This window comes from Apium graveolens, chromosome 10, assembly GCF_009905375.1.
Source record: "Apium graveolens cultivar Ventura chromosome 10, ASM990537v1, whole genome shotgun sequence".
Lineage (NCBI taxonomy): Eukaryota > Viridiplantae > Streptophyta > Magnoliopsida > Apiales > Apiaceae > Apium > Apium graveolens.
Genome location: NC_133656.1, coordinates 98,123,240 through 98,135,263, shown reverse-complemented (window position 1 = coordinate 98,135,263; position 12,024 = coordinate 98,123,240). Strand labels below are relative to the sequence as shown.

The window sequence follows — 12,024 nt, the reverse complement described above, 5'->3', positions numbered from 1 at the left end:
TGATGAAGAATTTTGTGATACTTGAACTATAATAAAAGTGAAATTTCCTGGTCAGTAAGTTAAACCTCTGGAGGTAAAATTTAGAAATTGAGATGATAAATACTGCAATCAGGTACGCAATTGACGTGTAGACAAGAGGGTGTTTCAAGAGATACTTACTGGGAACATAAAACCATATCTAATCCGCAAGGATAGCAAGTTCAAGGTCTCAATGAACAAATTCTGACCACTCAACTTTGCAGTAGAAACTAGTATAACTTATTCAATAGAAAATGACCCATAGAATCTTCAGAAATAGGATGTATGAGCCAATCTATTGATTCAATAGATATGAAAAGATATTCAAAGCAACCAAAATCAACATGATTGCCGTCTGATGCATATACTTTTAAACAGAATCCCCTAGTGCTTATAATCGTAAGACAAACACATTTTTTATGTTACATTTCAGAATACGCGACATTAAGGAGGTACCATCAAGTGACAAAGCATGTTCTGCCGCTTCTCTTTTCATGAATTCTACATAAGCTGACCTGGTTATATACCAAAATAAATATGAAGTTCTTTATGACTACAAACTCCATAACTTGTAAAACTTAAAGAAATCATTGCTTCTTATAAACAAACTCACCCTTTTGGTTGCCCTGTTGCATCTATTATGATAATAACTTTTAGTACATCCCCAAACTTGTTGATGTGCCGAGAAAGACTGTCCTTGGTAGCAGCAAAATGAACCTTGGTAGCAGCAAGATATTTGTATGAATGGAGAAAGATTTATATTATAAAGCCATATACAACATCAAAATTATGGTCATTACATTGCTAACATATATTGTCCGTGAATTAGCATCTTCGACGAGACGACCAGCCAAATGTGAACCAGCAAATAATCATACAAATAACATTGAGATAGGATGAACACTTACAGAAAATATGCAAAAAAATCATGCAAATAACAGCAAAGATAGGATGAAAGTACGTATGTCAACTACCAAACTAACCCAAAAGGGGAATACTAGAGACGGTAACGGACCCACACTCGAATACAGAGAGGGAATAACTTCAAAATAAACAAAGCCACTACACCACTCTGATTTGTTTGTAGATATAACTATTTAATGTAGATATATTAATAATACACTGGTATACGACGACAACCAAAACATTATGCATTCAAACCTCTGCCCTTTCCATAAGGTAAGCACAAACAGCCATCGTGGCAACAGCATAATATGCTGAAGAATGTATATTACTAACTAATATCTACAATTCGAGGGTGGGCCTCTGAACAGTGGACATGCCCTGGGCGCAGTGTAGGTCGCCAGATACACATATCCTATGTGCATTAATGATCACAGGAGTCAAAGGAGTACATAGGGAGGTTCACCTTGCATGATATTTGTAAGCCCGCGATGCCTCAGATTTCAGGGGGAAAAATCTATGCTTATTTGGAACTAGGAAATCGGCACTGGTAATGCCAAAATCTGCACCGGGTTGTTAGCCATACATGGTCTTATTAACATGCCTTTCCTAAGAGACTAATAGACGGATTGGATGTCCTTACTTTTTCTTTATCTTTACACCTTAAATCTGAACAGGCAAATTATTAACATAGTGGTAGCCCTCAATGATTATCTAATTTCTGGCCCACATAATCAATGTTCCCTCTATTTTCGCTCAAACAGATACCATTAAATGAACCTTGTGCTTTATTACTTATTGTACAGCCTTCAATGCAGATAATATAAGGCATGTCTGTACACTTTCAAGACCAAATTCCAAGAAGTACCAGTAAACACAACAAAAGTAATAAATTATTGTTGGCCCCTATTGTTACCAAGAAAAGACTCACTGTTTTTATCTCAAGATCTAAATTTAGTGCTAAAATATATGGCAGAACCATAGACACCTTTCAATGGTACATGTCAGCATTGATTTCTTATATTTTTTTTATAGAGAGTGCAAGATGATTGTCGAGTGTCGACTTCTGTAAAGGAACCATCTTATCAATATTTACATCTATAGATAATTCTAGAGAACCCTATATACAAAATCCCTTAGTTGAGTATAGTTTCTGAGAAAATAATACAAGTATTTAAATTTTACTAATAACAAGCGAACAATGGGATAAATAAACTCAGCCAATATTAAGAAACTCACCAACAGTGGAGGACAAAGACTTTTGAGATTCCCTCTGACCTTCAGTAGCCTGAAGAGAACATATAATAGGAAATGAGAATATTAATAAACATGCCTACATGCTCGGTTGACTTAAAATTACATAAAACTCCTATTCTTCAAAGCAACAAATTTACGACTTCTGCTTCAGCTATTTAAATAAGATCCTACTTACACTTCTTTGAGATAGTAATTGTTGTGAATACTGCCACAGCTTATAGAAAGCACTAGCCTGATGTTTGCCATATACATGGAGAACTAAAGAGGGACTTCAGTTTCAATTGTAATAATAAATTCAAAATTTGACTAGTCTAGTCGTTGCAATAAATTCTAAAATAAAACTTTACATAAAGTTAATTTCATTTTCATTTGTAATCAATAGGAAGACATAAATGGATGTTAGATATACCAAAATTTCATAATGTATTACCATGAAGTGAAATACTAAAACCATGACTTTTATAATAACAAGTTAACAAATACATTGTCTTTGCCACCTTCCAAAGAAAATGTACCAGTATTTTTTTAGATTTATATCAAAAGCTAGACAGATGGTATATTATCTAACCTTGGAATGGAAAATAACCACGCATCTTTGCTTCAAAGGACCCACATAATACTTCATTTTTTTCAATTTATAGAGATATTGAATCATGTTTCCTACAAATATTTTTATTTAGTATAATATTATTTTGGATGCACAGAATACGAGAATCTTATACGCAAGTTTCAGCTACTAAACCTAAAAGCCAAACACTGGAAAAATAACTATTAGAAAGCTTAAAAGCTTCCATGAAAAATCAATATTAAAAAGAACAGAGCCTTAAAAATAAAATCAATATTAAAAAGAACAGAGCCTTAAAAATAACTTACATTTCCATTACCAGCCAAAAAAGGACCGCTGTTCTCCTTCATCAGCTGAGCATTTAATTTGCCAGCTCCTTCCTCACTCTCTCGAACCTCCCTCTTCTCCTGATACTGAGATGGTTTCCAGGTGTTTACGTTTACAGATATATTTACTATCTTATTGGAAGCATCTGCAGCAAGAGACTGATACTGATCCTTCCTTGGTTTGGAGGTGCTTTGACCAGCCTTACCAGCAACATTATACTGCACCATCAGTGAATCATCATCTTTATTCATAACAGATACGTTAGAGTCAGAAACATCCATAGTTTTACGGCCCCGAATAGGACCGCCCTCATAAAGTTCATTATTAGACACACCATCAGAATAAACTCCAGCATAACTTTCTAATGAAGTCCTATTCTTAGAATATCGGTCATCAAAGTCATTCATACGAAGATGAGCTGATTGAACTTCCTCTGAAAGATAGTCAAAATTTCCATCTTCTTCAACAACTTCAGCAGGAGATACTCTAAACTTTTCAATGTGCTCAAAGGTGTCTAATTCATACGCACCACAACCAAGGCGATTATATACATTTCCTGAGGACCTGACTTCCCCTGCATCTTTGGCAGCTTCAGCAACAGCTTTGATAGCAACTGCCATGGAGCCATTCGGCACCCTCGCAACTGACTGGATTCTCTGAGTTCGAATTCCAAATGATGCATGTCCAGCAGAGGCAGAAACCACTGATCGTATACGCTTCAATGAAGGCTCTGAACCCAAACTATTCATGTTGGGGGAGCCAAGAGCATCTCTCACTGCAACTTGCAGCAGCCTCCGAGGGGCATTGGTAATTGCTTTAGAAACCTCATCTTGCTGTCATAAGTACATAGCTAGAGAATTAATATAAGTTAAGAGCATAGTCCTAGCACAACAGAGGTACGGAGACAATTGCGTACATTCAGTACTAATAGTTTGCAGAATAATTCTGACTAGAAATTTCTTGATGTTCATAAGTTCATAATGGCCTCTTATCATGTCTACAGACAATTTCACTTGAAAATTTCGGTAACGGAACTTGGCATTAGATAGTAACCCTGAATCAGACACACTAAAAACATGAACAGACATGTCATAATGCTCAATCATTAATTTTCGAAAAAGCAGGTATCCTGTATGTCTTCACAATAATCTTTTCAGAATCTAATTTTAATGGATCTTGGCATTATGTATTAACATGAAATAAATCACAGGTAAAACAAAAACACGTGTTAAAATTACCTCTCATTTTACTTGATTCGTAAATTTTCTGTGTAAAAAGTATTTTCAATCTCCATCTTCCGAAAGCTCACAATTGTTTATAATAATGTGACATGTCTACATCCTACTCTCTTTAGAAGTATTCCGATGGCAACCACATAGTATAACACGAAAAGCCATTTATTTAGCTAAAACATGATAGTGTAGTGCTTTGCGATTATTACGCTTAACTAACATGCAACTTAGTATCAAATTTGAGCCACGTAAAAGTAGTCAAAGGATTTGAGAAATGGTCAAAACACAAAACTAAAATGCTATCCACATTACTCTGATGGACTCATGACACCAAAAAAATGCTAAGCCGCTAATCACGTGTATATGCTATGAATGACCCTTTGTCACTAGCTATGCTACCTTTCTGAAAGATTCTGACCACCAATACCCGATGCTACTTGTTACTTGTGAAAAAAATCTTAATATTAATTGTATCCTTAAGTATGCTTGACAAGTCCCTCAATAATTTTGTATCAGGACGAGGGTACAGGTGATTTTAATTCTAAATCTGATCTAAAAATTGGAATGAAGAGAGTTTAAAGAAAATTAGAGCATTACTGTATAGATAAATGTTCTAATTTCTATGCTGAACTATTTGCACAAAGCAATGCATCGCTTTTAACAAATAATAAGGTAAATTGTTTAAAAGTTACTTTATCAAATGAATAAACTTCCTTATGTCAATAGGTTGCAAATTTGCATTTTCGCTTCGATGTGCTTTTTTTAAATGGAAAAACAAAAATTAAGACCCAACCAATTCTGCTCGCCTCAAGTCGGCAACGGCATTTAGAATTGTGGTTAAAAAAAATTACTCCTACATTGCATGATCAGCAGATCACACTCTAGTTCTCTAATATTTCGAGTATAACATTTCAAAGTCCTGATACATACAAGGAGTAGAAGAAATCCAGAAAAATATGTAAAGAACAAACATTGAATGCCAAGCAAGGATCTAAACTTGAAAGACACAAGTTTAAAACCTTGCAAATATATTTTGATGAAAGCTTAATTATAATGAGCAAGGTTGACAGAATGTCTATAATCTTGGTCACCGCAGCAAAGTCAATGTGACTGTAAACGAACCAAACTGGGACAAACTCAAACGAACTCGATCAAAATATTTACGAACCGAGCAATGTTCAGTGAGAACTAGTTTGCTTGTCTGCTTATGGTAGTGGGTTATTAATATGGAAAAAAAAAATACAAGCCTTATGAGATTATACATTGTTATTTGTTCACTGTTGACCCGTGAGAAGTACATGGTGACAATTAGTTGTCTTCAGATTTCACGACACATATAATAGCATACCATAAGCAAAAGGTTCAGTCCTATGATTTCCTTGCTATTAGAAGGTATTTATACCTATCATTTAGGTCAAGAGGATAAAGAAATGAAAATTGTGTAGGGCGAAAATAGATATATAAGAAGTAAAGTAAAAAACCTTCAACGGGATCCTCTCATTAGCCCAGTGCCTTTTCCTCTGCAATATTGGCTGAGACAGTGATAGTTTTAGATGATCAACTTTCATTTGAACATCTTCATCCATGCGATTATTTATTGTCACCATGCTATGAAGTGGAATGGTTTCAACAGCATACTCTACTATGCCTTTCCACTGCCTTCCATGTCTGTTTCTTAATAATTTATTTGGTTTTTCTCTTTCCTGTTCAGCGTCCATGTGACAAGTGTCTATTTTTGTAGGCTGCTCTTTAGGTGAGGATTTTTCTTTGGCAACTTCATTTAGCAATGCATCGCTGGGTTGAACATACAGATCTAAATGTTTTCCTAAATGATCCCACAACCTGTAACCTTATCGTCAGGGCAAAAATTTTAAAAATAAAACTTGACCAAGTGGAGTCTCGCGTTATTTAACAGATACATTACCAAGACATGAAACAGTCACTATCATCACCCAAAAAGACATCCAACTCTTTCTTTGCTTCTACTTTTCGCCTGCCGTTTTTAAGCAAGACAATAACATATTCCTGCAAAAGAAACATAAATGCGTTGTCAAAGCCAAATGCCAATATAATTGACCAAAACAAAAACAACAAAGTTACCAGCCCAAAAACATATACTTAAACAGCAGACAAACTTTTAGACTATGCCCCGATAAGAGAAAATGTTACTCTCATGAATTGATATAAGTTATAGGTGATGTCGAATAAAATACACAAAATCACATTAAAAAATATTATGGCCAGTACACAACAAGAGAACCAAGGTATAAGTCCAAACTCCAACATTTCAGAAGAATCACGGCAGCCTCCACAAACAAGTTACAATATGGAAATCATTGTCATGAGTAGTGAGGCTCCTAGCATTCCATTAGATAGCATATTTATTTGGGGTATCTATTAGATACCATTTCCTAGCCGTTACACCAAACCTGATTTCATAATACATTGAATGTGTCACTCCCCCTCTGAGTGCAATGAACGCTCCCAACTAAGTAAGCTTTCACCATGTCAATGTGGCCTGGCAAAGGCCCTTTCCTAATGCGTTTATACAGACACTCACACACAACGTCATGGCTTTCTCCAAAGATTTATTAACATCACATCAGATGATCTCTGACTACTTAACAAACATATGATCGCTGACCAAAAAATTGATAGAAAAACATCAACTGTAATAAGTGAGAACCGGTTAGTACTAAATGAACTCTACCAACTGTGTTTAAAATGATACAAAAACTTTGAACCTATATCTTTATCAACTCTATTACACACAGATATCCTTCCAGACTTCGTCTCTATAAAAACATCCAATGATAAAATGACGAATATTACGATTTACGATATTGAATATAAATAGGCAAAAACAAAATTACATAGTTTTAAATACTTTCATTTATCAAAATTTTTAATACAAAATCGCTCTCGTGTATATACCCAGGTTTCAAAACTACCACTATCCAACTACAAAACATGCCTTCCTAAGTATTCACAGTTACGATATCAATAGCACAATTAAAATATTCATACATACATCACAATTACGATATCAAAAATTACACCTTACTAATCCCATCAATCAAATACTTAAATACAAATTGGTCTTGTGTAAACACATAGGACAAAACTACCACTATCCAGCTACACAGTACATCTTCCTAAGTATTTACAACTACGATAACATGAAAATTCAACAATCATACATACATCACAATTACAACATGTAGAGACAATCAAACCATCATACATTGCAATCACGAGATCAAAAACACACTTAACTGATGCCATATATCAAATACTCAGATACAAAGTCGCTCTCGTGTACATACCTATATCACAACTACAACAATCCAAAAACAAAACACATCTCCTCCCTAAGCATTTACAATTACGTTATCGATAGCACAACCGAAAACGAAAAAACCTACATACATTGCAAATAGTAGATTGAAAAATACACAAAACTACAAAAGACTATATCACAACTACAACAATCCAACAACAAAACACATCTCCTCCCTAAGCATTTACAATTACGTTATCGATAGCACAACCGAAAACGAAAAAACCTACATACATTGCAATTAGTAGATTGAAAAATACACAAAACTACAAAAGACGTGTTCCTAAGTATCCACAATTATGATATCCATAGCACAGTCGTAATAAAACAATCATTCATACATTAACAATTACGATATCAAAAAATACACAAAACTACAAAATACATCTTCCTAAGTATCTCAAATTACAATATTGATAGCACAATCGGAACAAAACAATCATACATATAGTCACAGTTACAATATTAAAAAAATCCACAAAACTACTGCAGACTCTTCCCACAGTTACCATATCCATAGCAGAAGCATACATACATATGCAATTACGATATTGAAAAATACAGAAAACTAAAACAGACGTGTTCCTAAGTATTAACAATTACGATATCGAAAGCATAATCACAACAATAGTACATACATTAACATCGCAATTACGATATCGAAAAATAAACAAAACATAATGAGTTAAATTACAATAAAACCCTAGGAAAAGGAGAATGAGCATACCACGAGAGTATCGTCAGTATAATCACCCATAAACTCCTTGAGTTTAACCTTGACTCGATGCTGTAACTTGGATTCTCCATCGCCACCGAATTTAACTCTGAACGTCAAATTATCACTCTCATCCATCATATTATTTATTGGGCGGTGGCCCTAATGTCAAGTGGGGTTAAAAATGGTCATAAATGTCACTTCAAAACGGTACATCGTGTACCGTTTATATAAATTACTTAAAACGGAACTTCGTGTAACGTTTTGACATTTTAAATTTTTTTTATGCGTAAAACGGAAGATAAAGTGCCGTTTTGGTACAAAACGCTATATGATGTACCGTTTTGAGTCAATACGCTACTTCAACCTCCGTTTTGCACATTATAAAAAAATTAAAAAAAAAATAAAGTACCAAAACGGAACACTAAGTTTCGTTTTGTATTAAAAATACAAAACGGAAGACGAAGTACCGTTATGAAGTGACATTTTGGGCCATTATTTTCAAAAGTGACATTTTGGACCATTTAATACTAAAAAATGACATTTTGGTCCATTAATCTTATTTCTTTGTCCGATTATTATAACTAGCTCTATGCTCTAAATTGTAATAATCGAAACTATTTTGGTGCAATTTTTGCTGCAATTGTTATTGGGGCGGCCGCTCTAAATATCAATTTTTGGGTTAAAAATAATACAAAATGTGATTTCTGAAAATAATGGTAAAAAATGTCAGCTCAAGCATTTAGGAAAAAAATCAGTGCAGCATTATGCCTCTTTAATTTTTATATATAAAAGGGCTATTCAAATAAAAACTGCACTAAGGTTCAGCCCACCTCACTTTAGTACTATCCATCCACCTACTTTTAATTTATTGTACCTTATCCCCGACTCTTCCTCCAAAATCTCTCACTTCAAACTTATCTCATTATTCCATCCTACCACCATCGTCACCTCTGCCACCACCATCGTCACCTCTGCCACCAACATCACCCCTCGTTACTACCATCATCCATGTTCGTTATTTTTCATTTACAATATATATTCCTCCATTCTTATTTTCTTAGCTTTTTCTTTTTCTACCTCTTTACATATGTTAATTATTGTATTAATAGTTAAAATTAGTGAATTTTGTTTGATATTATGGCTGTGGTGATGACAGTGAGATAGGTGGTGGTGTTATAATGATTGTGTTTAACGATCAATATAAATATTATATGTGCTATATTTCGGCGATAAATCACTAATTATACTTACAAGAATCATTAAAATTTAGCTAATTTAACTAACAATATAAAAGGAACAGATAGAGATATTGAACTTTGTTGGGCTTGGTCCACTTATGTGGGCTATGGTTTTATTAAACCCAAATAAATAAATAAATAATACAGGAAAAGGTCCGAGAGCAGAAAAAGAAATTAAAAAGGGGGAGACAAAGCGTTGCTGTGAGTATGGTATTCATACTGATATACTCTTCAATCACTAAATCGTATGACGGCAATCACTAAACTGTACATAGTAATCACTATATTGTACATAGAAATCACTGTTTACAAGGTCTGGTTTCTAGGGTTTAGGGCCTTAAACCCTAGACTAAATTAGGGTTTAGACTCTAGGGCCCTAAACCCTACACCCTAAATCCTAAATAGATGGAATGTTTATCAACTAATTTCTTATTCTTAGAAAGAGCTAAATATTTTTAAAACTTATTTAAGGAATTGGTGCACCCTAAAAAATTAACACCTATTAAATTAAGTTCCAATTTAAATTTTAGATAGTAATTTCTAGATCTTGAATTATTAGATTTTATAAACTGACAAAACACATTATTCAAAAGAATGTTGAAGAGAAAATGGAATTTGAAGAAACTAAAATACAAGAAAGTCAAGATCAATTTCAAGAGTAGGAACAAAACAAGAAACCAAAAATGAACAAGTGGAAGAAGATGGCAGTGAAAAAGATAAAAAAATTACTATATTACACATGTTATTTACTAAACCAGTAGTTTGTGTGTAAAAGGTAAAAACGTATAGTAGGAGATTAATGGTGTATGATGGGGGAAAGAGATGGGATAACAGGAGAAAGGTGTGGTATAGGAGAAAGGCGATAAATCACTAATTATGCTTACGAGAATCACTAAAGTTAAGAAAGTTCTGAGATTATAGTAATTCCGATTTAGTGATTATGTTAAGTATAAATAGTGATTTATCGTCGGAATATAGCAAGTATGGTATGCAAATTGATCGTTTGGAGATGGAAAAAAATATAGTGAAGTCGAATTTCAAAAAAAGTTTGTCGATTAATGGAAAATATTAAATTAAAAACAAATATAAAAGTACTTACGTAGTATAGATGTACAGAGTGACACTTGGAATTGGAGGGAGGAGAGGGAAAATATTGGATAAAACTTGTGTGGTGGAGATTCAATTCAAGCCTATAAAATTAGTGGATGTCATTGGTTTCTAGTTTTTAGAATAAGGTTGGTTTTTATTTGACCATCTCCCTGTGTGCGCGCGCGCGCAAAACGTGAGATTGAGTTGTATTTTGGTTCCAAACGCTACATCATGTAGTGTTTTTACCCCAAAATACCATTTTATCTAGCGTTTTACACATATAATTTTTTTAATAAAAAATATTTTTTACCTCAAATAAAAAATTGTTAATTCCTAAAATATTAAAAAAATATTTAAATTATTTCTAAAACCTAAAAGAGGATTGATGAACCCTAAAATGTTAAAAATTATTAAAATTAAGTTACACTTTTAAATTTAAAATTTATATTTTTGGTTCGTAGGGCAACCCTAAACCCTAGCTTAAATTAGGGTTTAGGCTCTAGGGTTTAGGGCCCTAAATCGGTGTAATATTTATTAATTTCTGTTAGATATATTTGATAATGTCATGTCTAATATGATTTATATTTAGTTTTTCAGATCTTACTTAAACAGGACAAATCAGTACTTAACTGAAATCAGCACTTATACTGAAGTCAGAACATAAGTCGTCAGTACTTAAGGTTCAGGAGATATTTATCAGAAGATAATATCAGGACTTAAAGGAAACGTACAGATAAGGAAGGCAGCTGATTGAAAGGAAAAGAAGATCAAGACAAACGTAAGAAGAGATATGCATGAAGAAGGAATTCTATGAAGAATAGAATACTTGGAAGAAAAGATATCTGATTGATATATTTTAGGAAGCAGAATTATATTCCATATCAATTAGCGATTATCTTGTAACTGTGTAGTATATAAACACAGACATAAGGTTTACACTATAAGGGTTATCATTATCGAGAAGATTATTCATTGTAACCCTAGCAGCTCTCGTGATATTTGTTCATCACTGAGAGAGGACAGTTCCATACTGTAACAGAGATTATTGTTTTGAATAAAGTTTGTTTTCTGTTACTTGAGTTATTAGAGTTCGATTTGATTGTGCTATACACTGTATTAACCCCCCTCTACAGTGTGTGTGACCTAACAAGTGGTATCAGAGCCTATCTGTTAACACACAAACAGTTTAAGATCCAAAAACAATCATGTCTGAAGTAGAAACTCCAACTAAGCCCACCAAAACTGAAGAAACTCCAAAGACACAAATCTATAGCCGATAAGAGGCTATTAGAGTTCCCATATTGAGACCATCTGAATATCCTATATGGAAGGTGAGG

At 33.7% G+C, this 12,024-nt stretch overlaps 1 protein-coding gene across 1 annotated transcript; it reads right to left on the bottom strand.

The window, feature by feature from the left end:
- Positions 1-295: 295 nt before the first annotated feature.
- On the bottom strand, positions 296-8,524 carry LOC141692964 (uncharacterized). Its single transcript, XM_074497937.1, has 7 exons — positions 8,370-8,524; positions 6,227-6,327; positions 5,784-6,144; positions 3,052-3,903; positions 2,161-2,209; positions 632-735; positions 296-533 (listed from the first exon to the last, which is right to left on the bottom strand). Exons 1-7 carry the CDS (start codon positions 8,496-8,498, stop codon positions 477-479), a joined length of 1,653 nt encoding a protein of 550 aa, XP_074354038.1. The 5' UTR covers positions 8,499-8,524; the 3' UTR covers positions 296-476.
- Positions 8,525-12,024: the final 3,500 nt, after the last annotated feature.